We start from the raw sequence: 27,645 nt of genomic DNA, 5'->3' as shown, positions 1-27,645 counted from the left end.
GCTTTTGTGCACTTGGGTAATATGTGACCGAATGTTTTATCACCTGAGACATAACAGACATTTTTAATGACAGATCACTTTGACAAATTTCTCTCGACCATGCTGTTTTAATATACTGCATTTAACCAAATACTTCACTGTATTTGATTGCACACTTCACTATGACTTGTTCTCTCTCTTTTCTTACATTGAACTCTTTTATTCATACTTTTAAGTGAAAAATCTAAGTTGTGTTTATATCTTTTTAAAATGCATTTATATCTTTCTTAAATGTAACTCTTACCAGTATTCAAACAAATACTTTTATGTTCTAGCAAAAGGCAGAGCAGAACTACTTAAGATTAATCTTCGGGAAGTAGAACTAGATCCTGATATCAGCCTTGAAGAAATTGCTGAGAAGATTGAAGGCTATTCTGGTGCTGACATCACTAATGTTTGCAGGTATCTCTTTGCCCTTTATTTGCAAACAGAACTGCATGGAAAGTCATCATTTGCATTATTGCAATACCCACTACAGCTGAAGCCATGCCCAGAGTGTTTGTGTTTGATGCCCACATCTATTTACTGTATTAATGTATTACTGTCATGTGGAGTGGTCCAAAGACCATGGAGTCTTTCTGTGATATGTGGTTTTCTTGGATATGAAGTGGAAAAAATTATCTGAGCAAATCTCATGGTACAATTGGCGGCATTTACTGTGGTTGTCTGCATTTGTTAATGTAGTGCAAAGCAGATTGTTTCGGATTTTTTTTAAACCCATTAATTTAGGAGCTAAATTCTGTAATCCAAAACATTCCTTTCACAGAATACTTCTTTGGGACTTCTATGTGCTGGATGTTTGGACAGCCCCCAGTGAAGCAGAGTCCTGGTGTCTACCTGAATCTTCTAGGTGCAAGGGGGATATAGATGATAATATTAGTATTTCATTTATTTCCATCCTGTTCCCACAATTCGTTTCATTTTTGACAAATCAGTCTTTTCTGGTAAAGGATAGGTATTTGAAGAAACTTATATAAAGAAAGTATATGTCCCTTAAGAATCCTGTCAAGAGAAACTGATCCTGTAAGAGCATGGCTTGGGAATCTTTTTCTTCTCCCCCTGCTGCCTTTCTGAAAATGTGAAATCACTCCATGGATTTGAAGACATGGTGTGTGTCACGTAGTAGTGAAATTACCTGTTCTCCCTAAGGCTTGTGTTATCCCTTGCTGGGAAAAACCTAGGGAAAGAGAAAATGTAATTCAGACTGCCTGTGGGCCACGGTGTGAGAAAATGAAGTGTTCTTCAAGCCAATGGGCCAGGCTGGCAGGATCTGAGCTAGGGAAGAGTCCCGGAGCAGGCAGAGCATGAGGAGCCACAGGCACTGATGGCCTCAGCACTGCAGGGCCACGTGTTGCTGTGTCTGAGGCCTCCTGCTCTGCCCTTCACACATCCAGGTGCTATGGACAAGCAGGCAGCCCAGCTTGGCTGCACTCTTTACCCTTGCTGACTGTCCTTTGGGGCTATGCTGCAGAAAGAAAGTTGAAGTTTAAAAGGAATGTAGTGTAAAAATCTAAACTTAAAAAAAAAAAAAAAAATCTTTGAGTTCATCTCCCACCCTGCCCTTTTCTTCTCTAAAGTTGTAAAATTTCATCTCCATGAATCATTGTAAAAGGTTTTCAGTTTTATAGTTTTAATTATCTCTGCACATTTACCATATGCTTAAATGGGTTTTGGTGCCAATGCATTCTTTATATTGAATTAATGTAGTGATCTGGGAGCATGGAAACTACGGAAGATGTGAACTGCATCTTCTATGGTAAATAAATGCTCTCTTAAGTGTTCCTGCCAGTGGTTTCTAGCAAGAGTATACAATCAAAATTCATAGGCTTACAGCACATTCTGCTAGCAATTAGCTCCCATGCGTTGTCCTGTATTTCCAGGGATGCATCTTTAATGGCGATGAGAAGACGTATTAATGGCTTAACTCCAGAAGAGATTCGTGCACTTTCTAAAGAAGAGCTTCAGATGCCGGTTACCAAGGGGGACTTTGAGCTGGCTCTGAAGAAAATCTCCAAATCTGTTTCTGCTGCAGACCTGGAGAAGTATGAAAAATGGATGGCGGAGTTTGGATCTGCTTAATCTCAGTGGCAGCTTTCCTTTGCTGGAGTTTTATGGTTTTTGTTGTTCTCACTTTCAAAATGAGTTAGAAATCTTTTTAAAGGTTTAATAAAAGGTTTGCCTCTGCCCTCATCCCACCCCTTTCTGGTGACAGGATATTTTAAACTATTTGCCTTTAAAGGGAATGAACACAATAATGAGCTGATATTGTAAAAGATATTTTATCTCTGAAGCAGAAAAATAAGACAAACAGGAAGGGAAAAATCATACTTCTGAGGGTAGTCTTTTTATTTCTCAAATGAAGAGCAGTGTTACTTAACTTCCTCCTAGTCATTTTTTTATGGCTGGAGTCAATAAATCAGCTGGGGGATGTGACTCCAGAGGAACAGACAAGGGCTTGCTGTACCCCCTGCTCTTAAGTGCTGCTTCTGCCTCCCTTGAATGTGACATCCAAGTTATTATTCTTTCTGTGCTCGGATATTCAGAGCAAAGCCTGTGGATTAATTGGCGTTACACAGAGGAATGAAGATCAGTTTTCCATCAAGACATGGGCCTGACTCTCCTCTCATGTACTCCCATTTGGAACTGATGTCACTTCAGGCTATTATCAGTGTTACCTGCAATGACTTCTGATGGAAATGAGAGGGAAAGAAAAAGGCATGGATTGTTCTCAGTCCAGTTTATGCTTGTTCTCTGAACATAGTTTGAACCTGTTTTACCAGTAGGCACTTTGACTTAGATTGTAACTTGCACTTTTATGCTTATATATCATCTTGTGCTTTGTCTGTGCTATCTAAATGTAATTGTTATTACTATTATTATTATTTTAGTACTATGAGTTTAATAAAGACACTAATATCAAGACTGTATTTAAAACACAAGTCTGTCCTTAAAACAAGTGGCTGTGAACTTCCACTTCTGATTAGATATGATCCTTTTCCTAGCATGCTAGGCAATGGGACTTGTACCTGTTACGTTGTAGAACTGTTAATGCTTAAATTTTTTTTGGTGAAGATTTCTTTAAAATGTATAAATATTACTGGTTTAGTAATATTTAGAAAATAATCTGTATGATCTCATTTATGTTCTTAGCTGTTTCTTCCCTTTCCTTATATAAGTGCAGTGATGAGGAGGGTTCTAGAGTCTAACAGGAGAAATCCTCTCTAGAGTCTACCTGTCACACTGACTGCATGAGCTTTTCCAGCCCAGGAGGGTTCCATGTGTCAGGAATGTGAAGGAGTGGTCAAATAACCATATTTACAGAGAAATATGCAAGCTCTCAAGTATTTGATGATGTTGTGAGCTAGGCCTTCAGTATCTTGGTGAATGTGAATTGCCCTGCAGTTTGATAGGTATTCAACCTTTCAGCTCTCTGCTGAGACTCCCAATGGCACAGACAGATGTGATGAACTGGAGTAAGAATCACACAGCACCTCTTATTGAATGGGAATATATCCTTATTTTCTCCTTTCTGTTAGTTCTTGGAAGTTCCCAATAATGACAGTAATTCAGCACACTGCTCTCTTGGGCCATGACATGTTAACCACTAAGGCAAAAACCTTAAATCACATACTTAGTTTGCTCAGGGAAGTGGTAAAATCACTATCCTTCGAAGTGTTTAAAAGATGTGTAGATGTGGCCCTTGGGGACTTGGTTTAGTATTGAACATGTCAGTGCTGGGTTAATGGTCAGATTTGATGATCTGAGAGGTCTTTTCCAACCTTAGTGATTCTATAATTCCTCCTGGGGAATAACTGGACCATTATAGAGAGAAAGCTCTGAAAATATTGCTATGGACTGTCATTTCTTCTGTAGGCTGCCACAGTTTTTTGTTTGTTTTTTTAACTGCAGTAGAAATTAGCAAAGCTACCCAAATTTTTGTGGCCAATGCCAGATTAGCACTATGGGGTCTCTCACTAAAGATGCCATTGCTGCCCAAGGAACTTAATCTACACAACCAAGATGTAGAAGGGAGTTGACATGAATCCCAGTAACAACCCTACTCAGCTGTCCAAGAGCAGTGCTGGGGTTCAGCAGCTGCTGCTTAGGAGAGTCTAAGTACCAGTTTGCTCAGTTTCACATTGCAAGCAGCAGTGACCTTCCTACTGATGAAAGCAGAGCACTTGGTAAAAATGTCAGTCCCTAGCTCTTTGATGAACCTTCTACCTTAAGGCATTAAACTTCCCTCTTGTCTGTTAAGCAAAATTCACTGTACTGGGTATTCCCTTTAGCAGGAATTATTCAGGTGCTGCAGTCTTTTTCTCTAAAGGTCATGGTTTCTACCCCAGAAATGTTTTTACTGTACAGGTCCATTCATCCTTTACAGCTGCAGAACAGAAAAGTGGAAATTTTCAGGCAGTAGATGTTTGTGATGGTTGTGCCCCAGCATTACTGCTGTGACTGGGGCCCTGCTAGATCAGACACCCCAGAAGACTGAGACCGTCCATTCCCTGCTGAGACCTTTCAGGAAAGGGAGCTATCCTTGCATGCTGACCCTTTCATCTTCACCAAGTCATGCTGGCACACCCACCTAGGTGGGCTTGGAGACTGGGTTATTAATTCCAGGGGAGCCAGCACTGGAGCAGCAAGGAGCAACCCAGGAGGGAAGGGCGGCCAGCAGTCGCAGCAGTTCAAGGCCCAAAGGATGAGCTTACAGCTCAAAGTAAGACCAGTTCATGTCCCAGTGGTGGAAACCCTTGTGTGAGGATACTGGATTCCTTGGAGAGCAATGTACAAGCATGTCAGAGCCTGCTATGACACTGTTTGATCTGTGCCTGTTTGTGTGTGGACATCATCCAAACATGTGGGGGTATGCACACACGGTAGGTGGTGCTTCAATAGTTGTACCTAGATTACATAAAAAACATGTTTTAAGCTGTGTTTATATGTTTTCTAAACATCTGCGAAGGCCCTCTTGGGTGGCACTGTTAATTTTTGTACAATACACAATCTGGTTGTATGAAGTAATAAATGTGTGCTAGAGTCTCACTCAAGTGGGGCTGTGAGTGCTTTGCTGCTAACTGCTTCCAAAGGCTGCCATACAATGAGGATCTCTTCAGGATATCATGGTGCTCTTTCACCAAAGTCTTGGATGGAGAGCAGTTAAAGCAGAGTCTGGGGTTTTTGGATAAAGCTGTCAGCAATTCTTTCTCTCTAAATTGGCCTTTTGTTGCCACAAGCTATAAAATGGAGAATACTCCAATGCCCAGCACATGGAAGGGTGGGTAGGGGAGAGCAGAGGCCCCAGCAGATGTTCAGTGTTAGCACCTGATTCAGACCTCACAGAGCCAGGCAGCCTTTTTCATTACTTGCCCCTGGGCTGGAAGTATAATCGGGCTCCAGAGAAGCTGCATCATCAGCTGCCTGCTAACCAGGAGACTTTCAAGGGCAAAACTTCTATTAGGAAGGAGCTTTCAAACTTGGAAAGAGACCCTGTGTCTGCTGGGAATTAGTTGATTATTTGAATTTTCTCACTAACTTCCTTATGAAAGGATGGAGTTTCCAGTGTTTCATAATGCTTCAAACATGAAAGAGCGAGCAAGGGAAATGCTGATCAGGGGATTTCAGGAGAGGTCAAATCTTTGCATAGGAAGTTCAGCTCACCCCAGTTTAAAAGAGACTGAAATAGCAAAGGTGCACTGACTTGTTCTGATCACGGGAAAGATGAAAGAGCTCCATCAAATGAGCAAAGACTTCATGGTACAATCCAGGCATGAAGAGGTGGAAGCAGACAAAGAAATAGTGATTTTATTTTTTGATCTGTTATTGGAATAAGCCACCCTCAATCAGATTATGAAATGAGATGTTTTTTCAGAGCTGTAGTGACAGATGAATGCGCAGATGACACTGTGCTGCCAGGGAGCAGGCAGGGAGCCTGGGAGACCTTTACACTGGTGTAAAGTGGGTGTCAGCACCACGGCAACAGCTGAGCCCCCTCTGTGTGAGCTGTCCACCAGGCAGCAGGGTGGTGCAGAGTGGAGCCAAGATGAACAAGAGTAGGCTCAGTAGTGTTCTGGTGGAATAAGGCAGAGTGCTGGTGATAGCAAAGGCAGGGCAATGGTGCAGTTCAGAGAATGTCTCATGGCCATTGCCCTGCACATGTTAAGGGTTTCACTAGAGCTCTGTGTGCAAGCTTGGCCATTGCTGTGGAGGCCTCAAGCACCCGTGTTCACAGCCCAGCTGCCACACACACCACAGCTAACAGAGCTGCAGCAGCAAGTGGTGCTCCTGCATCCCACAGCACAGATACATCTGATCCTCTCCACCTTCTGAGCCTGCCTGGTTTTGTGTGCTGGCTGTGACCCGTTCTTGTGACCCACTTACTCCATACCTGGTTCAGTACCTCTAATAGAGGAGTTTCTTTTGTGCAGTACAGAGCTGCCTTTTGATCAGCTAAAGTGCCACACTTCTACACATGTCTGCATGTAGGTGTCTTGAAAACCTTCAAGCAATTTTCCTCTTCTTTAGAAGGCCCCAGCTAGCATTAAAAGCAGGTGGGATGAAATGTCTTGGCCAGCCTTGTCGCCCAATGCAAGAAAACTTACCTGAGCAGCCAAGGAGGTGCCACAAGGAAAGTCCTGGCTTTGTTATGAAGTGGCAAAATATGGGGATGCTCCCACTCCTACTGCACAGGCAGAGTTAGGGTTGTGTTATGTCCAAGCTCTGTTCCCTGGCTTTTGTGTATTTGTGATTTCTTTGTTGCAGTGGGAACGTTTTTCTCAGAGTTAGGGGGAAGCCATGGGGTATTTGTTCAGTGTCCAGGTTAGGAATTTGGAGATCCCATGATCCGATTGGTACAGGAAGCAACTGAACCCATTCCCAGGTTGGTTACTTTTAGAGAAACTCATCATGCATCCTGCCTGACTGGCTGTACAGTAAGCAGTGTAGCTTTGTGCAAACTCTCTTAAATATAATATTTAGAATATTTGTTTGAGAAAGAGAAATTCTTACTGCCAGTTTGCAACTGTATTGCTCTCACTTGTAAGCAGTCCCTTGCATACATTGTTTAACTGAGGTAAAAGAAAATGTCTTAGAATTAAGAATTTTTTGAACTTGACTTTGGAGAGCAAGAAAGGTAGAAAAATATTTGCCTAGAGGGAGATACAAGGGTACTCAAGACACAGAGAGCTGCAATTTCTTCTTTTTGTGGCTTTCCTTTTTGTCTAGCTGTTGCACTGCTGGGCTGTGCTTTCTGTTTCCAATTTGTTTTGAAATAATTACCATTGTTTATCCATCTCTCAGACAGCCTTTGCAGATGATTTGGTTCCACAGAGCCCTCTTTTGCTTGGCGGTTGGTGTTCTGGCACAGAGTGTTGTGTGACATCTGACTGAACAGGCTGAGATCTTCCTTGTGAAGGAAAGGTCACCCAAATGGTGAAGGTGAGAAGAGCTTGCAGAATACCAATTGGGCTGGCAGAAACCATAGCAACTCTGCACAGGGTTTAGAAATACAACCAAGAAGAAAAGGGGAATACCCTCAAGGAGATGCTGACAACACTACGATATGCATATTGATAAAAGTGTGGGTCTGTGCCTTCACCAGTGAGGAGAGCCTATGTAAGAGGGTGGAAGTGGCTCAAAGGAAGCCAATTGCAGGCACTGCCAACAGATTTCATCACCCAGCCTTGCTGCTTTAAAACATGCCAATGTCCAGGGGCCAATTTGTTACTGCTGTTACAAAAGCTGCCTTTTAGATAATCAAATTGGACTTTCTAAAAGCTTGCTGCCCATCTTGAAATGTCTTCAGACTTTGGCATGTGATGGGACTGGAGCTGTGCTTGGAAGGCTGAAAGAATAAGGCAATGTTGATAATGGTGTATTTCTGTAAGATCCTGGGGCTTTGTTGTGCTGGGTACAATTTGGGGATACAAGAAGAGATGCCCCAAATGCTTATGAGGAGTTGAGATGGTAGAAGGATGGGGAGGGAGGTGGAAGGTCCTGGGATCAGTGGAGAAGACAAAACTCTTCCTCTGACTCCCAGTTCCCCAACTTAAAGCAAACAGTAGTATTTTTAGTTGCTTTTGATTTGCAGCGTCCCTAGCATTTTTTGTACTGAGGCTGAAGATCTCTGTAGTGTGAATTAAATAGAGCAAGTTTGTTTTTCTTAAATACATTTTGCAGACCCTTAATAGGTGCTCTCATGGGCTACAGATGATGGTCTGAAAAGCACTGGCCCATGTCATCCTAAGCTTGCCTGAATTTCTTATGGAAGAGATTCTATAATGGATAGTGTTGATTTTATTTTCTACTTGTTAGTTTGCTCACAAAGATGAAGCTCAGCAAATGTGAGGTGCTTCTGGGGAGTTTATTTACTGTGTGTTTTCTTCTGTGCAGATTAGCATTTCATCAGCATATGGCACAGCCATTTAAAATAAATATTTGGCATTCCTTAAATTATGCTTGTATAGAAAGGTCCCTGAGTATGCATATCTGTCCCTCTGTTGTATCTAATTAGACATTTCTACCATGGTGCTGGGGGACCAGGTTCCTTCCCTCTCACAGAGGAGGCAAGAGCCTGCTCCTCCCCTGCCTGAGGATCTGTGTGCCCCAGCTCAGGGGGAACAGGCAGGCAATCAGCCCCTTCCCTGTGGGGTTCCAGACACACTCTGGTGGCACCGCTAGGTCAGCATCCCTCCCTAGAGCCTGGGAATTCAGGTTTATTTAAACTGGGAACTGCCCAGCTTAAGCAAATGCTTGGCACCCCGTCCAAGCTCCCTTCCTTCACCTGCCAAGGCAGCTGAACTTTTGCAAAACACCGCCTGGAGCGAAGCCTGTGGGAGCAAACTGAGCAAAAGGCTGGGGAGGAGCTCGGGCAGTGCTGGGCTAGGATGGGATGCTGGGCTGCAGCCCTGTGTGCCCACCCAGCCCGGGCAAAGGAAATCAACGGTGACGAGAGGGAACAGCGTTCCCTCAGGCATGCAATAGAGATGTGGATGGGAGAAGAGTAGGAAGCTTATTTTAAAACAAAGGAACAAATGACAACTAATCAGTTTTAAGATGGAGTGGAGCCTGTAACCCAGGAGGCCTTTTACATCTCTTTGGCATATCCAGATGTTTTGTTTTCTCACAGATGATTTGGAATTTGTTTCCAATCTAAGTTCTCACTTGATTTGTATCCATCTGCTCTTGTGCTGGTAGCACTGTCTAAGAAATATTTCTCACTCCCTGATATTTACCGTACATCTCTGAATGCTTTTATAGACTCACCATATAAAACAACACCTTGTGCTTTGTTGTACTCTATAAACTCCTTCAGGCTCTTGTATAAACTGGATCTTCCTCAACACCCTTCCTTTCTGACTGAGCCTGTTCTTTATTTAACACAGACCATCAGGAGCATACATGGTGGGTCCATAAGCCACACACAGAAAGTTAGCCAGTAAGGCAAAGAAAAAAGAAATTGCTGTCATGGTACATTTCTGTAATCAAGTAAATAAACCAAGTATTTGGTTTTATGATCTGCAGCAGGGCAGAAGATTTGGGTATATTATTATTGCACAGCAAACAGGCCTCATTAGGTAACCAAGGCATTCATAGGCAGTGGTGAAGGGAAGTGGTGGAAGATGCAGGAGCTCTGCAGATAGCAGTGATAGAAAAGATATGGAGATTCTGTTTGCAGGTCTTCACATGGTTGGAGACCACAGCATTTTTTTTGTGGATGTTTGGATGCTTCCCAGACAAAGGGGAAGAAAATATCTAGTACCAGCTAACACACTCCAGGAGTCCATGGCCACCAGTAACCAAGGATGAATGTGAGTGTGGAGGGACAGGATGGAGAGCAGCTGCCTTCTGCCAGTCTCACTGCCTCTGCCTTACTCTTGGAGCCCGGGCACTCACACTCAGATCCCCACTGCCATTAGTACCCAGTCACTCTGTGCAGGACCCTGCTGGTACAGGATTTTCCAGTGCATGCTCCTTGTTCTTGAGCTGTCCAGATGCAAAACCAAGCTGCAGCCTCCCAAAGGGAGCTGTTAAGCATTTGGCACCAGAAACCCTATTATGCAAGATGTGAACCCACTTAGACTGAGTCTGTTCAAGAGATTCCCTTCGTATCTGCTGGTGGCTATTACAGCCAAGGTGGGAATAAAACTATTGCTCTTCTGCTCCTCAGTGACAGGGCTGTTTTGTGGTTTTTCTGTTGTGTAGCTCTGCTGGGACTCTGTGGGTGTGCCAGCAGCCTGCAGTGGCTGTGTGTAGACAACCACAGCTTTGCTGCTTGGTGACCCTGCGAATGCAAAGGCTTTGTCTCCCGTTAGAGACCCAGCAGCTCTACTTCTCAAAAACTTCTTCCAACCACAGGTATTTTATACCATGTTTCAACTCTCAGTCCTTTTGACAGAAGTTACCTGTAGGCTGCTTGGCCAGTCTTTTCCTCTAATGGTGCAGGGTAGTTTTAAGAAGACAAAAAACCCTGTCACACTTAAGAAAAAATGCCTGGCCAGGTTTGGTAAAGGACAGAACCACAGGAAGAAGATTGTGTCTGAACCCACCTGACAGAGCCCATCACACAGCTCCCCAAATAGGAGTCACACTTACTTGAAATGGTGTTGAACATGGTCAGGGAAGGACCATGGGACAGGATGAGGAAGAGATAGGTGGTAGGAATTCCTGCTGCTGAAGCTAGTCCTGGGATAATGATGCAGCTGCCCAAGTGAGGATCCATGGATGATTTAGGGGTATGAATTTGGAACAGACTTATAGTTTATATGGCTTTGGTGGTTTAATTGTGGTTTCTCATAGCTGTGAGTTTTGCTAGCACTCTTCTCAAGGGAGTGGGACAGAGGTTCCCCTAAAAAGGGTATTGTAAAGGCCATTGATCTTTCTGTGGGCACTGCATCTCTTCAAAGACCTGTGTTGTGCAAGGTGCTGGACAGGCATGCAGGAATCACAGCCCCAGCCTGAACAATAAACTGGGAACACCAGTGAGAGAAGCCAAGATGGGAATAAAGAGGCAAGGAAAGGAAGAGGCAAGAGCATCGGTAGGAGATCCATCCCATCATGAGTGCAGCCAGGATGTACTGAGCTTGCTGCTGTCCCTGCTGCTTGTTAGCAGCCCTAGAGATGGTGTCTTCCAAGGCTGAGGACAAACACAGCCTTTGCTGAAGGAAGCTGTCCAGACCATAGCCATGGGATGGTTTGCAGTTTGTCTGGGCAGCTCCCAGGCTCAGCTGGGGCATGGGCAGCTGGGAGCACGGGCAGCCTGCTCTTTGTGAACATGAGGTTGGGACCATTTCCATCTGCCCCCAAAGAGAGATGGTGCAACATCTCCTGGCTCAGCTTCCTGAATATTTTCTGGTCCCACCAGGATTTTCCAGCTGCTGTTGCTACACTGCACAGAGCTGGACCATTTGAATCTCCAGCAAGCGCTGCTCTTCAGCTTCACTTTTAACCTTGAGTTTTTAACCTTCAGTTTTAAGCTTAACTCATTTTTTCCTTAAGGATTGATTTAGCATGCCATGAAACAAACGTTCCAGTATCTTCTCCAGTCTCTCAGGACTCATTTAAAATTCACACTTAAGCCTTGTTTTTTATTTAAGCCTTGGAGTTTTCCATGTAATTTTCCTTACAGGGAGGAATGTGCGCAGAACTCACTTGCTCAGCCAGCACAAATCCCTCAAACAGTGTTTTATATGCCATGTACATGGAGTTTATACCCCTTTGATTTAGCGTTCTTGGGATGTGGTGCCCACACTGGATTGATAAATATTGAAATTTCTTAAGAAGCACAGAGGCTGCACAGCGTAAGAGCTCAGCTGGAAGGGATTCAGAGTCCTGCTGAGCTCTGAATTCTTGAAGACCACTTGACTCTTTGATCCAACAGAAACCTCCCAAATGCAGCCATCTGCAGAAATCTGTCCTTTAAGAGAGTAAGAAATTGTCAGGGAAAGAAAGGGTTCAAACTGCTTTCGAGATTCCTAAGCCTGTTGAGGAAGTTGTAAGAGCTGGAACAGCTCAGCAGTCGCTTTACATGCCCAGCAGCTTTCTGTTTGGGCATCTCGTAGCCGTAGCTGGGGGCTGGATGCAGCTCCCAGCCTTAGGGCTGGGCTCAGGCACACGCCTCTTGCTGAGAGGAGCTCCAGCTTTAAAGCCACTGCAAAGGTTTGTGTACGAAGTGCTGACTGCAAACATCCATCACGAGGAAACCAAGAGGAATGCGATGCACCAGGCTTGTTTAGAAACCACAGATGATTTACAAAGTGTCCTTAATTGGAAGTTTCTCTTTGCGGCTTTCTGATGTGTTATTTCTCTGATGCAGACGTGTAGGAATCTTTTAAATGGCCCATGTTTACTAAAGAGGAGTTCCATAATTGGGGATATATTTATGAATTGTATATGTGTAGGATAGGGAAATGACTTGAGCAGCCACATCAGTGCAGGAAGGGGTCTGGGTGTCTCAGGGCATCACCAGCCATGTATGAGGGACCAGCATCCTGTTCTCTGGGTGGAAGAAAGGGTTTCCTGTCCTTATCCCCTGGGCATCTGTTCCCAGTGCTGGCACTGCAGTTATGAGAACATGGGGGATATGAGTGCATCCACAGAAAGACAGTAAGGAATAGAAGAGCTGAAAAGAAACATAGTCTGTGGAGGAAGGTGCTCAGAACGAGAGTCATACATTTTTTAAAAGAAAACTTTAATTTTTTAAAAGAAAACTTGATATTTTTCTAAAAAGTCTATTTTAAAATCTAGTTTCAAAAAATCTTTAAAATCTAACACTTTTTGAAGAGGGAGAGGATATACCATTCTTGGTGTCCACTGTGGGGAAGGCAAAGGGAAACAGGCTGAAGTTAACATATGGGATATTTGTGTTAAACATCAAGGGAAAAAACGCAAACATGCCTACAGAAAAACTGGAAGTGTTGTGGAGACACCATTCCAGCAAGATGTGTCTGGACTAAAAATTGCTCCCCACAAACAGCACTGGAGGAGCCATCCTGCCTTTGAGCAGGGAAGTGGACTGAGCGATCATCTGGACCTAGTTCTGATGAGTTTTGCACACAATTTGGGCTTTACAGCCTTTTCCCTTCTCTTGTACACCAAAGACATGAGTTTATGAGCGCTGCTTCATAGAGCTGCTGCTGGCACCCACCCGCAGAGGCAGAGGAGAAGTTCAGTTTCAGGAATCTGATGCCACTTTTTCACACCCAGCTGGATGGGCATTTCCAAACTGACCAGTGTGGAAATACTGGGGCTAGCTGGAGTGCTGGCATTCACCCCCGTGCTCCACACTCCTGAAGGTGTTCACATGGCAGCAGCCTCACAGCACACATCCTCACACCCCAGCTCTCCCTCCCTATATCCCCCCCAGCCTTAAAAGCAGCCATTTGGCCTGTTTATAGTTTATTAATACTTTAGGGACTAAGCTGCCCCCCTACCACAAGGATTTTGTCCAAGAACATGATGGGCAACAGGAAGAAAAGGCATATAAAACAAAAGGAGGAATTCTAGTTTTTGTGAAGGTAGATGCTGTTGCCTCCCAGGTTGTATTCGGGCAAACTCACCTCAATTTCCATCAGCTAGGTGACCCTGCCTCTATCCTGACATGTGGAATTAGCATCTAATCTTGTCTCAAACACCTCAGGAAGTGCAGTATCCATCACTTGCTGTGCAATTTTCTCCAGAAGGTTAATGCTCTTATGGTTAAAAAGCATGCCTGATTTCTAATTCAGCTCGGCACGTTCTCCAGTGCCCATAACTGTCTGTCTGTGGCCCTTTCTCAGACTAAATTTTTGGTGTCCTCTTAGCATTCCGTATTTTCTCTCCACACATGTACTTATACACATCATCAGATCACTTCTCAGTTTTCTTTCTGACAAGTTACAGAGGCTGACCTCTAGAAGTCTCTCCCTGGAAGTGATTTTCTTCAGCTCTCAAACCATTTTTATGTCTCTTTTCTTTACCTGCTCCAATTTTTTGATGTGCTCTTTTAAATATGGCACCTCAGCAGGATGTAGTATTCTAGTGTCAGCCTGACCAAGGACATACACAGATAAAAAATCGCCTTCTATTCCACTTCACAGTCCTGTTGCTTACGCAGTGAAGGACCAAATTAGCTCATTCTGCTGCAGCAGACAAAAAAAAAAAAAAAAAAATTGACCCTACATTTGAGAACCAGAAGGCCAGATAGTGGTATTAAAAAGAAATAAATGGAGCCAACATGAGAGCAGAATTACAAACCAGGGCAGGATTAATAGCACACTGTGATACTAGCCTGGACACATTAGTTGAAATAAAATGCTGAGAAAACAGTTTCTTGCACTTCAGAGCTGATTGCAAGGCTGTGCTGCTGTGAAGGCTCCTGTGCGGTGGGCAGGCTGTGCTCCAGGCACTGCAAAGTGACAGGGCAGCCCCGGGGAGGGTGAGTGATTCCAGGATGGCACAGCTGCCCTTGGAGACCCTTGCTAAATTGTGCCCCCCAGACTCCCTGAGAAGCGAGGCAAGCTCTGATCTTTTCCAGGGTCAGCCCACAGCTGGCTGTGGATAGATCTGCCCTGCAAACTCTGAGATATCATCAGGGCTCCACACACAGGAAGGCATCCACAACCCTTTGTACTCTCTGTCTTCTGCATTCAAAAACAGGCAGGAGGATTTTTCTTTACTCCCATGCCAGGTGACACTTGCTGAATGCAGAGTCACTGTGTCATTTCCAAATACATTTTCAGAACACATCCTCAGCATAAGCCTCATCTTCCTGTATCAGAGACAGTGACCTGACCCCAGTGCTCTAAAATCTTTGAGGGATTCCCTGAAGCATCTCTAGGGTAACGTGCCCTGTGCCAGTGGTCAGGTCTCCTGGTCTTTGAAGGCTTTCTGTGAGATAGTTCCTTAGTCCCCTTCTTCCTCATTTCTGTATCTGTAAAATAGATTTAACAATCTTGGGGGTTGGTAAGATGTTTAGATCCCATCCTAAGTTTTTTTGTTTGTGCTGCTGCAGACCCCGTTGCACTGCTTCTGTCGTCAGAATGAGAGTGACAAGGTGTATCCTTCTCCCTTGCTGACCTTCTAGTTTGGGGTTTTGACCCCTGGTGCTTGGGTGCTCCAGGAAGCTGGACACTGAGGGCACTGTCAGTCCTGTGCTTGCTGTGTGTGCTTCTTGTTGGATACATATAGGAGGGTGTCCTTTCCCCAGGGGATGAAGCAAAGCCAGGGAGAGGAGCACTGGTGTATAGAGATGGTTGCTGGGGGACTGACGGACTGGAGAGAGCCTGGTGGAGGTCACCAAGCTAGCTGGAGCACATTGAGACACCAGGGAATGGTGAGAGAGCTGAGCTTATTCAGCCATATGAGGAGAAGGCAAAAGAAAGATCCAGTTTTTGCCTCCAACTACCCTATGGGAAATAATACAAAACATGAATCCAGACCTTTACAGGACGTACATGGTGGAAGGACGAGAGACAACACAGGAAATTCTGTGTAGATAGAAGGCATCAGAATGGCACTGTGAGAGTGGTCAAACACTGGCACAGGCTGCCCAAAGAGGTGGTAGGGTCTCTGTCCTTGGAGGTGTTAAAATTCATCGTGGTCCTGATCAGCTTGCTGTAACTGGACCTACTTAGAGCTGGGCTGGTACCTGATGACTTCCAGAGGTCCCTTGTGACCTGAGTTATTCTGTCATTCTCTGACACACTTGAAGTAACCTGCAGGGAAACGACAGCAAGGAGATGACAGCCACGATCCCTTGAAATGAAGGCTGTGCAGATGGCTTACTGGCATAGGAAAAACAATTAATCTTCATGCAGCACCACTTTTATAAAAGAAAGCAGTGTAATCCTAGTCCATGGAGCAGCATTTCACCTTGGACAGGGGCAATGCACAACGAGGCTGAAGGAGAGCTGTGCTGCTAATGACTCTTTGACCAGGGATGCTCCAGATGCCCTACAAGCACTGCTGGGAGCTCTCATAGAGGCAGCAGCTGCACCAAGGCCCTGGAGACAGACCTGGACAGACCTGGGAATTCCATAGTTGTGACCTCTTGGCCTGCGATCCTAATTAATGCTCAGGTGGTTGGCAGTGATAAAGAGAAGACTAATGAGCATCATTTGGCCAGATGGGGGTGATGTGAGAGGTTGTGTGAGCTGGGAGTCATGTCACCTCACTTCAGGTCTTGGAGGCAGGGCTGGAGCCCAGCTGGGCTCTCCCCTTCATCAGTGGAAGGTGGTGTGCTCCCCTTGGAGGATCCAGCTCATCCTGAGGCGTGTGTCCAAGGCTGGTGAGTTGATAGTGTTGGTGATGGTATTTGGAGTTTACTGTCCTTCTTCATTGGCTACAGAGTGGGAGTCTAATCTGAGATTAGAGGGACAACCATCTCCGACTTGGCCAGTGGAAACAACCCATTTTGGGGTTTGATTACAGGTTTACCTTAACACTCCACAAGGCTCAACCTATCTGGGAAGGGACCAAGTCCCTGTGAACACCAAGCTCAGCACTGAGGCAATATACTGCCTTCATGGGAGCAGGAATTTGAGTTTGATGTGGCTAAAGCTAGAGAGGGAAGTCCAGTTCCTGATGCCATGTGCCACTATCCTGAAATTTTTGCTCTTTTCAGAGTCAATTTTTCATACTGGGAAGCTGAAGAGTTATGCTTCCTGTGGAAAAAAGAGGTGGAAAAGCAACACCTCAGCTTGATTTGCCCTGGCCAGGCTACCAAAGGCATCCATGTGTGTCATTATCTCCCAATTCTTCTTCCATTCTCTGATTCCAGATACCTCCCCAAAGCCCCCTCACATTTCTCCTAAATGGTATCCATCATTTTGTTTGCTGACTCTTCCTGATGTGCTAGCAGTGCCTCCTGCCCCTCCAGGCCCAGCTACCACATTATGTACTGCAGAGACTGCCTTGCAAGGCTTCAGAAAAACTTTCCCTGCTATTCAAAGAGAGAAGAGCACATTGCTATTTGATTCTTAAAGGCAGCCTGTGTTCTGGTCAAGAAAAAAACCTAATCTGACCTATCAGTGCTGTAATATGGAGAATAAAGCCAAGAATGCTGAATTACATCTAAAAATGTTGTGCTCTGTCAGCACAAATGTGAAATATATATTTTGTGTTTGTGGAAATCTCAAAAGAACATTTTGGAAGATACCTACAAGTGTCCAGACAAACCACTATGCAGGAGCAGGCAGTTCCTGGGGAAGGTTCTGTGTCCCTCAGGAATCCCAGCAAAGCAGCATTGCTGGTGACCCTGACACCCAACACACTTCCATTCATTGTAAACAGCACTGGTGGAAAAGCAGATTTGAGCTTGTTCCACAGGTACCTTAAATGAAATAACATTTCATTTACATTCGGAATTTACTTACAGAATTTTTTCCACCACTGCAAAGGTCTTTCCAGATTTTAAACTTATGATTATGCACTTTCATGCATATTATGCACCTGTGTAATGTCACAAAGAATTACAGTGTTTCACCTCTTGTTCAGTATCTCACATCTGTGTAAAAAGTCTGTCTTTTGGCTTTAGATGCTAGGGGTGGAGCAGCGTCCTCTGCCCATGAAATTGTTTGTGGGAGGACAGATGTTAGTTCGTTTAGTTCAGCCTCTAGACTGTCTTCACCAAGTTTTCCTTTTTCTTCCCCTGAACTGCTGCTCAGCAACACTTCAGCCCTGGGGCTTCTGCTCCGTACTGATCTCCTGAGATGCAAGCTGCCAGCTCCATCAGCAGTGTGTCCGTGGGTCTGGCAGGTCCTGAAGCCACAGGTCACACAGGGACTGCTGATTGCCAGAGCCTAGCAACTGCCCTGGAAGCGGCATCTTGAAAGCAAAGCCTAATAAAAGACCTCTCTTCTTGCTGCCATGGAAACTGAACAGACTGAACAACTTGTTACCTCTCTCGTCTCCAACAACTCAACACCTGAAGTGACTTGACCTATGAAGATATTTGCATTAAGTATCATAGAATTGCTGAAGAAATGGGATTGAACAGAAAAACAAAAGAGAAGAAAAATGTCCCAAAGGTCCTTTAAGAGCTGCTGAGCAAAGGGAGAATTTTTGAGAAATTGAGGCATTTCTCTGGAATGAGAATCAAGGGAACAGAGAGGCCAAGAAGGGATTGTTGGCCAAGAAGAGTTCACTATGGACCCAGAGAGTGGAAGAAACCCAGAACAGTGGCTCCAAGCTTTGCTGGGATGCAGCAAACTGCAGGAGCAGCAGAGCTGCAGGCTTCATGGGTGTGTTGCTCCTGGACAGCATTTTCCATCCAGCACTCCATTTCTTCTTCAGATAGCCAAGGCAGTGTGAAGCTGCATTTCCTGGGGAGCAGGGATTATTGCTGGAGTCCCAACTCACAAAAAGCTCTCACAATGGGATTGCTGGACTAACCTCCAACATTCACTGCAGCTCTTGCAGGACCCTGCAACAGCTGAACCTCCCCTGGGAGAGATTATGAAACAATAAGTTGTTGGTTTATATATTTAATGTGGTAGTAAATTAGAGGAACTCTGTACTTATTTGTGAAGTTCAAAAATCCCGATATTAGCCATGAGCCTTGACATCTTCTCAGAGATATTTTTTGCAACCCTGTGGCACAGGCTGCTCAGAGTTGACCTCTTTGCTCCCAGCACATCTTTCCCATAACCAGGGAAGAGTCTCTGGTGCCTACAGCGAAGCCTTCAGGAATAAACCTTCTCACCATGCCCTGCTGACACCAGAGCCCACTTCCCTTTTGTCTCCTCCCACTCCACTGTGACTCTTTGTAGCAGGCACTGCTCAGGGCTCAGCCCTGTGTGGCCCTTTGGAGGCTGGGATGGATAACCAGCATTGCTGAGCACTGCTGCAGCTCAGCACACTGACGCCAGCCTGCAGAGCAGCCTGGAGGCTGCAGCTGTGCTGGGCACGGGCAGGGCTCTGGGAATCCTCATTTGGCCTGTGTAGTTCTCCTCTTAGCCCCTGCTGGGTTTGCCCTGCCATGCCCTGAGTGCAGCCAGGCAGGCATGGACTGGATCCAGAGGCTGTTCCCTGATGAAACAGCATCATCTGCTTGGCTGAAGAAGCTGCCCCACCTGCTCAGCTGGGTGCCTCCTGCCAAGGCAGTGCAAACACTGAGTGTGAGTGCAAACACTTCTCCTTGCCAGAGACCACAGACCAGAGTGGGGCTGTTCTGGGTGGGACAGCCCAGGCAGGCCAGAATCATTCCCAGACACAGGCTGCCTCTGACAGAGTCACAATTTATTGTAGGTGTCATCTCTCTCCCTTGCAGGTACCACCCTGCCTGCTTGCAAGGTGCATGGTCAGAAGCAGCAAACCTCACGAGCACTGAGACCATGTAGCCAGCATCTGTGCCCTACCCCTTCCCTGGGTCCTCACACCAAATTGGGCAGCATCCTGCTCTAGGTGCTGGGGACTCACCTGTCATACTTTGGTTCAATATCACAGCTCCTCTTCCTGCTCCAGGATTTGTTATCTGTGACTTTTTCTCAGATAACTTTTTTTTTTCTTCAGTTTTAAAAGTTTGTGCTAGTATTTTTATGTTTATTTTATGTTTATTTATGTTTATTTTAATGTTTATTTTGTTTTAGTTTCATGCTGAAATTGTTGTCACCCTCCCACTGGGGGCTGGACAAGCAGCTCCCACATGGACTCTATTCTGAAATAAAAGGAATTAATTTAATTCTGAATAAATAAATTTAGGACTAAAACTATTTTTACTTAATCAGCCAACTACTCTGTACTGGTTTCTTCAGAGGTGGTTATTTCAGCCTGGTTTGCCATGAAGATTCTGCATGCATGTGCAATTTACTGAATAACCATGCTGGCACCACAAAATGGTCTCCTCCGGAGCATTTGGGTTTTGCACAACAAATTATTCACAAATATGGGGCGTCCCAAAGTAGTGTCTCCCAAGCAAATGCCTCCCAAGCCCCAGGTGCTCCCTAGTTCCTGGCTGGACTAGGCTAGGAGTGCAACCATAAGTGGTTTTATTGTTGTTGGACAGTGTCTTGGATGAAACATTAGGGGTTTGAGGCATGGATTTGGCATACCAATAGCACTTCCTAAAGAGGAAACAGATGATGGTTCTTTGCCTGTGTTAGTTTTGGCATGGGTCAGTCTTTCTTACAAAATTACCTCTTAAATTAAGCTAATGAGGTCTCAGACTAGACAGGCCCTCACGGCACAGAGTGGAGGGGAGGAAGGTGTATCCTGTTGGCTGTGCTCAGCTGTGGAGAGAGATGCATACCAAACAGCCACTCAAATGCACCAGAATTACATCCAGAATAAGTCCAAATTGTCCCTGCTAGGGCCCAGCCATGGCATTTTACCCAAAACTCCTGTGGTGGGGTGATGATATGGGACAGGTTGTGGATGCTCTGCTGCCTCAGAGACCCTGCAGGGACTCAAATACAAGTGGGGAATTGCCCGGGAGGGGATGGGAGGTGATCTGTGGGCTGCCTAAGCACACATCTCTTCATCACTGGGCAAGGATCTGGCATCAACCCATCCAGGGGAAGTGCTGGGGCATTCCCTGGAAGAATTTGGATTAATCATGCTCAGCATGGATGAGGTATGGTGGGACACCGACGTCCAGTTCCACAGAATGCTGCCTACCATCCTCACAATGCTAACGGGGATGTAGCTAGAGAGTATCCAGATGACAGGATATGTGAAGGAATATTCCAAATTCCTGTTCAGTGTAGGTGCATTTTGACTTGTTCCTGTGAAAACCGTGATAAGCTCTAGTGATCTTAGATTCGACCTGCAATTTTTATCTCAGAAAGCACCACTGACTGCTGCCTTCTCAGCAGCACACTGGGTGCCAAGGGATGGGCACTGGAAGGGGCTGAGGTTTCAATTGTGTTAATTAATTTGTGGCAAATTATTTAGGGAAATGGTGGGGGGAGAGCACTGGACAAGTGTCGTTGCGGACAAACTTTACCCATTTGTCTGCCCTACCTCACCAGCAGATTTTTCTCTCTGAGTGCCTGGGAAGGGCAGAGTTCGAGCTGCCCCATTCACGGTGCCTCCACAGCATCGTCTGCACCTCACACTTATTTAAAAGCGATGCAGACAGACACCCAAAATGCTCAAGCAAAATCCTGCAGTGCGCATGGCAAAACTCAGGAGCTGCTTTGTTCTACACCCACCAGTTTTGTAGCCAAGTAAATAGCTCCGGGGCACCAGTGACTTGAACACTGCTTTTTCATGGCTGAAAAGTGATCCTATTTATTGAACATTTGTTTTACACTTGAGAGCTAAAAACTTCCTTTTCCCACCTCCTGCTGTAGACGCAGGCACCTCCGGCATGTAACCAGGAGCGAGCTGCTTCTCTGCGGGAGAAGAGCTCGATGACTCACGGAGATCCACTCTTTGCTCAGCCTGTGGGCTGTGATGTCCAAGCAGAAGCAGCTTGGTTCCTGTGGAGTAGAATCCCTCTAAAACCACAAAGGTTTTTGATTCGGGGCCCTGTGGCAAATGCACAAACAGAAAAGCTCAAGGACAGTGAAAGAGAAATGTGTTGGATGGCAACCGTGAGCAGGTGCTCAGGCAAGGCACTCGGTGGGTGTGACATGGCCAAGGGAGCATCATTGGCTGCCTTGGCTGTGCTTTTGGGATGTGTAACAAGTCTTCAAGAGGATGCAGAGCTCCCCTCACCTCAGGGGAGGGATTTCACCATCATTTCACCTTCCAGGGCTTCTTCTGCCAGCCAGGACGCCTGCTTCCCTTCCTGGTTTACTTTCTGAGTAGCTACGGTGTGTGATACCGTGTGTGACACACCCTGGCAGCGCTGCTCAGCAGCAGCCGACCCATGGTACCATCCCCAGAAATCCTTGCCCAGAACTTGAGGCGATGGGCACAAACAGAAACAGGAGGCTCTGTCTGAACACCAGGAAGCACTTTTGCACTACGGGGGTGACAAAGCACTGGCATCGGTTGTCCTGAGAGTTGTAGAATCTCTGTTTCTGATAAGAATTAGTTTGTAAATAGCTGATTTAGTTACAATCCTCTGCATAGGAAGAGCCTTGATTTCTCAAGTTAGGCCAGAATATGCAAGGTAACAAAATATTACATTACAATATCCACGTTTAATTTTAAACCACAAAAAGTTAAACAGTTTTAAATAGTATAATAGAAAATAAGAATAAGCTGAAGTGGAAAAAGAAATCAGAATGTGGCTTGTCATACTTTCTTTGCTAAAAATGCCCCAGACCATCTTGTAATACAGCCTAAGTTGAGCATCACTTTATTCTGAAAGCTTCATGTTTAACAACATTACTATGATGGTGCAAAACAATTACAGCTACAGTAGTGATTTGCACTGTAAATTTTTTTGATTCTTTTATCCATAATTCCAAGTTTTCATTTGAGGAAATGCATGCTTAAGAGAGAGCTGCAAAAAACAGGTTTGCAATATGTGGCAGGAAAACTCACTGTATACATGATAGGTTACATTGTATTCATAAATACTTTAATCGTTGAAAATCATTCAGAGAATCTGAGCTGAATATGAATTTGTGTCACAGTCAATGAGTAGTGTCAGGTAAATGAAGACTGAGGATATTGTGTTGTAGAATCATGGTATCATGGAATTGTTAAGGCTGGAAAAGACCTCTAAGACCATGGAGTCCAGCCATTAACTCAGCACCGCCACTTTCACCACGAAGCCATTTCCCCAAGTGCCACAAACACACATTTTTGGGCACTGCAGAGGCTGGTTCCCCCTTGTCTGTGGCTGTGGGGAGCCCCAGCTGCCCGTGGGAGCATGGTGCATTGCAGACTGGGGCTCTGTGCACATTTTTCCCTTAGGCTTTGTGGAAAGCTGCAGAAATCTCTGGCTGAGTGGCTGTGGAGGGAGGGGGTGGGGGTGTGCCATGGTCTGGTCCTGTCCCTGTCTGTGCCTGTGGCTGTAAAAGGCAACAAACCACGGGGCAGCTACCCTGCCCAGGGCTCTGTCAGATTCTTGATGCCTTAATTTGCTGTCCCTGTCCATGTAGAAGGCAGTGAATTTCTGTGTGTGTGGCGAGCACATGAATGTGCCATGGCCCGGGCCCATCCCTGCCTGGGCTTGTGGCTTCAAAATGCAAAACAATATCAACGACCAAAGGAAGCAGCCACCTTGGCTCACCTGGCCAGCCCAGGCTGTGGGACCCACATCCCTCTGGCACACAGGAGACATTCATTCCATGGTGTCATGGGCCACCATCAGGCAGCTGCCTGCCCTGGCAGAGCCACTGCACCAGTAGATTGGGGCTGGTGTAATTTCTGATTGCTTAACTCAGTGCTGGTGTCCTCGTACAAATTAGGAAGTCTCTGGCTCCGTAGGTGATGAGGGGAGTGCCAGGCTCCTCATGCTGTGATATACCTGGAATTGCTTGTGGCCATGCTGCTCTGGCACAGCCTGGGTCAGGAACATGTGTGTGACACATCTCTGGTCCCACTGGTGTGCACTTTTGGGACCAGCGGTGTGCCCTTCCCACATACTTTAATAGGAACATGGTGCAGTACCAATGAAATGAGCTGCAGGTGTGTTTTCTATTCTGGCGGTGTAAAATTGCCATGGTGATTTCCTAATTAATTATCATAGTTAATTATTTTTCCCAGAGACCTCTTCCCTGCTGACATTTCAGTTTGGAAACATGGGCTGTCTCCATCAGCCTTCACCAGCACTGTATGCTGCAGATGGATACATCATGGTTGTGGTTGCTGTTTGCTGTATGATTATTTTTATCCCACATGCAGATAAAGTGTGGCGAAAGCCAGGATGTAAATCCCAGAGTGGACTTCAGGAAAGAGTAGTAAGAAAACGCTTGTGACAGAAGCAGGGTCCCTAACACCTTAGTCTTTGGGAAGATAAAAAAAATTACTGCTGAAACCAGCAAGGATTTCCAGTCCAAGTTGGTTTGCCACACACAGATGTGGATCACCTAATTGCCTGGGCCATAGCTATTGGGAAAGAACGGCTATAAATTATTTCTGGGATAAAATTTCTTCCACTCACCCTCTTCGATGATGTTTATGTAAGAGCTGGGGCTCCTCTGATCTGTTTATCGAGGAATGATTTGCAGAAAGTGCATCTCTAACGAGGTTGTGCCCTTCCTTATGGCTCTGTGATGCATGGCGTGTTCCTGTCCCAGCTCACCCCCTCACTTTCACGTGGCAGTGAGTGCTGGGAAAGGGGAGCGGCGGGGCAGCCTGCCCTGCCCGGAGGGTGGGCCCACGACACCGTGGAAGGTGAAAGACATTCACCCCATTTCTAGCGTGGGCTGCATGGACTTTTTTCCAGGAAACCTTTAAACCATGCCCATCAGGGCCAGGATGAGGACGGCATCCCTTAGTTCTGGTACCCCCAAGGGCACAGGCGTTGACATCTGCCCAATCCATCCCTCCCTGCGGAAAGGCAGCAGCTTCAGCGCGGGCGTCTCAAGGACCAAGCCGAGCTCTCGCCGGGCAGCTGGGCCACGCTGGAGCGCGACGGGCGCAGCATTTTTGCCACCCAGAAGCCGAGATGCCCGGCAGAGAGGGCGGGCAGCGGGCGGAGCCGCCGCCCTCCGAGCGCCTTTGCGGTCCCGGGGCGCTGCTGGCCCGGCGCTCCCGGCATCGGCGGCTGCAGCTTCCCGGGATCGGCAGGCTGCAGCTGCCCTCTGCCGGCCTCCCGCCGCACAGCCGCCCTGGAACACTCCCCTGGAACAGCCTGGAGCCAGCCGGGCTCCCTCCGTGCGGTGCCACATCTGCCCGCGGGACTGGCATTTCTGCCTGGCTTTGCCCGGGCTCGTCCATTGCGCCGTGAGCGGGGATAGTTCAGCTGTAGCCGTGGGTGCTAGAGCGCCTGCATTGCACGGAGAGGGTGAGAACGGAGGTGCTTAGTGCTGGTTTTCAGCTGCTTCAGTGTCCGCTGGATGCTCCTTATGCTTCTGGGTTTTCTGATATGTTTATGTCATCCCCAGCCATTTCTGCTCCCAGCAGAGGCGATCTGGCTTAGTCGGATCTAAGTTGAAAGTCCCCGGAATAGACTTTATAAAGCATATTTAAATCCTAGTTTTGAAAGCAAACTTCATCATTTTTCCCAGAGGAGAACTGGGGATGTCGTGCTGGTGCATTCAGTAGTTAATGTTTCATTGCTGGTGAGAACCAGAGAAAGCAGAGGTGAAGAATTCCTTCACACTTTGCCACATCACTGTTGGCATTTTGACGTCTGGAGGTTCAGTGCTGCAGAACTACATCAACTGCAGGCAGTAGCAGAGCGTCCAACCTGGGTGTGACCATTCAGGTGACAACGCTGCTGTCTCCTGTCGTCGGCACTGAAGGCAGCTGGCTAAGTTGGCAGAGCTGGTCCTGATAGCTCACACAATACTTAGGTGCTCCAGAATCTGCGTTTGTTTGCTCCCTATGGCCAAGAAGCAGAAGGACAAAGTCCCAAAGCTCTATGTGGTTTTCTCCTGCTAGGTCTTCCCAAGAGATTTCTCAAGGATGCTGTGAGTGATGCTGTATCCATCCATCCCAAGGTGTGTGGAGGAGATAGCTGTGACTATCAACTGCGTTTTGAAGTTGCATTGTTATTTAGCTTCACCTGACACAAGGATGCAGTGTTACCCCAGGTTTTCTGTAAATTCTCTTTCCGTGCAAATGTCAGAGAGAGGCTGAAGCGAGATACCGTGTGAAAAATAACAGGCTTTTTAGTGCCCAGATCGGTATGATCCAGCTGTGCACAATTCCAGGCAACAACTATACAGGAAGAGCTCTGGAAATGCACTTTTCACTTATGATAAATGATGAGTCAAACCAGGAAGGCCAGGCACAGAAAAAGGCAGCCCCTGCCACAATGCCTGTGGGCTGTGGAAGAGCAGAGGGGCAGAAGCACTGCTGGGCCAGGATGCACAGGGATGCCTGGGTGAGATATTTGACCACAGCATCCCATGGAGATCTCAGGTCCACTGTAGCGTGTGGTAACATTTCTGTGCAGGCAACTTTCTTCTACTGAACTTTGTTTTCCTTCTCTTTTCTCTCCATTGCAGTTCTGCTCACTGGGTGCTGGCTGGGCAATGCCATGACATCTCCAAATTCTTGTTATCGTCAAAGGAAAGTTCCCACGCCTGGTGGTGCCTGCAGAACAACAGCAGCAGGAACAGAGGGAATGGGAAGTACAGTCTGGGAATGTTAGCAGGGAAGAATAGTAACTGTATTTCTCTTGCTCTACTTGGAACAAAGAAGATGATTTAAAGTGGAACAGTCCCTCTCATGCTTTCTAATTTAATGTGACTGATGATAATTTGGTTGGACAACTACAATTCTCACAAATACTTTCTTGTCATTTTGGGGAATGGAAAAAGCATTATGTTGATTTGAGCTGCAGAATTACCAGTGGTCACTGAAGTGAACAAATAACTCTTCCAGGATGGTTTGGGATTGGAATACTAAATGCAATAGTAGTTGCTGCTTTCAGGAAATTGTAGATTGAGTGATTCAATATTAACTGTTTTAAACATAACTAGCAATACAGCAGAGTTTTAATTAAAAGTGCCTAGAAGTAAGTAATTATTTTAGCAATTCAAACGCGAGCTAAAAATGAGTTTCTCACCCTTTTTTAAAGCAGGACACTGTTAAAGGACGATCTTTTTTTTTTTTTCCTGAAGAATTTAAGTTGTTATTCTGGGTTTTAAGTGGCAAAAAGACATGAGATTATTGTTTTGCCCAAAACAAGACAACAGTAAGCAAGGAGCCTGAAGGAGAATGATGTCCCCACTCCAGCTCCTGGGCTTTGAGGCCAGGATGTTCCAGTCTGGCAATTTCAAGAGATGCTGCAGAACCAGAATTTCCATGGCCAAGGCAGTTTTCCCTTGTTGTGTTTTAGAAGATCCCTAGTAGTGGAGATCTTTGTCCCAAGGCCTAGGTCCTGTCAGGAGAGACATATATCAACTGCTGAAAACATATCTTCAGGACAAAATCATTTTGAGAAGGAAGAATTACTGTTATCCCCTGCCTGGTGAAGCTCTATCAACTCCTGACAGCCTCTGGGGCTGGGGTTTGGTGGCAGCTGGCATGGGATCTTGCCATGACTGTGAACCACAAATGTTTTTTGCTGGTCTGGAACCTGCTCATGAAGGAAGTGAGCATCTGCTTAAAAGCTTCCGTGCAGGCATGTCTAAATGAGAGCTGGAGATCTGTTCCCCTCTTCAGACCTCACAGACATTCAGCCTTCTCCAGCCTAGAGTTACTCAGACTGCATGGCACACTTACCCACCTAAACCTGGCAGCAACTACTTCCCTGTTCCTTTGGATACCAGAGAAAAGTCCTTGTCCTGGAAGCTGCACTTCCCATCCCAGAGATAACAAACATTCCGCCTAGATGGCAATGCTGCAATAGCAGGAGTGGTGGAAAGATGAACAAAGATGCTACTATTTACGAACTTGTTACTCAGCTCTTGTTTATAGAAGCAAGTATTTGTAGTCACTTCTCACCATAAGGAGGCACTGATACACACTGTGTGACATTTTCTGTGCGTGCCAGATTCCTCACTCAGCTGTGCTCTCACCCTGCTGGCCCTTTGCTGGGGCTAGTGGCTGTGGGTAACCCTGTGGATCCCACTATCCCACTACATGCATAATTACCAGCACACATGCCTGTGC

General features: G+C 46.0%; 1 protein-coding gene across 4 annotated transcripts in view; it reads left to right on the top strand.

The window, feature by feature from the left end:
• The window catches only part of KATNAL1 (katanin catalytic subunit A1 like 1), a 37,543-nt gene extending 34,577 nt beyond the window's left edge, over positions 1-2,966 (top strand). For all 4 annotated transcript variants that reach the window (XM_088159544.1, XM_088159547.1, XM_088159546.1 and 1 more), the window contains exons 10-11: positions 315-441; positions 1,920-2,966. In XM_088159544.1, the coding sequence (XP_088015670.1) occupies positions 315-441; positions 1,920-2,118 (326 nt within the window). In that variant the 3' untranslated portion in view covers positions 2,119-2,966. The remainder of the gene's footprint in view (positions 1-314; positions 442-1,919) is intronic.
• The last annotated feature ends 24,679 nt before the right edge of the window (positions 2,967-27,645 follow it).

Source organism: Sturnus vulgaris, chromosome 2, assembly GCF_052056855.1.
Source record: "Sturnus vulgaris isolate bStuVul1 chromosome 2, bStuVul1.hap1, whole genome shotgun sequence".
NCBI classification, from domain to species: domain Eukaryota; kingdom Metazoa; phylum Chordata; class Aves; order Passeriformes; family Sturnidae; genus Sturnus; species Sturnus vulgaris.
The sequence above is the reverse complement of the archived record's forward strand: the minus strand, read 5'-3'. Positions and strand labels throughout refer to the sequence as shown.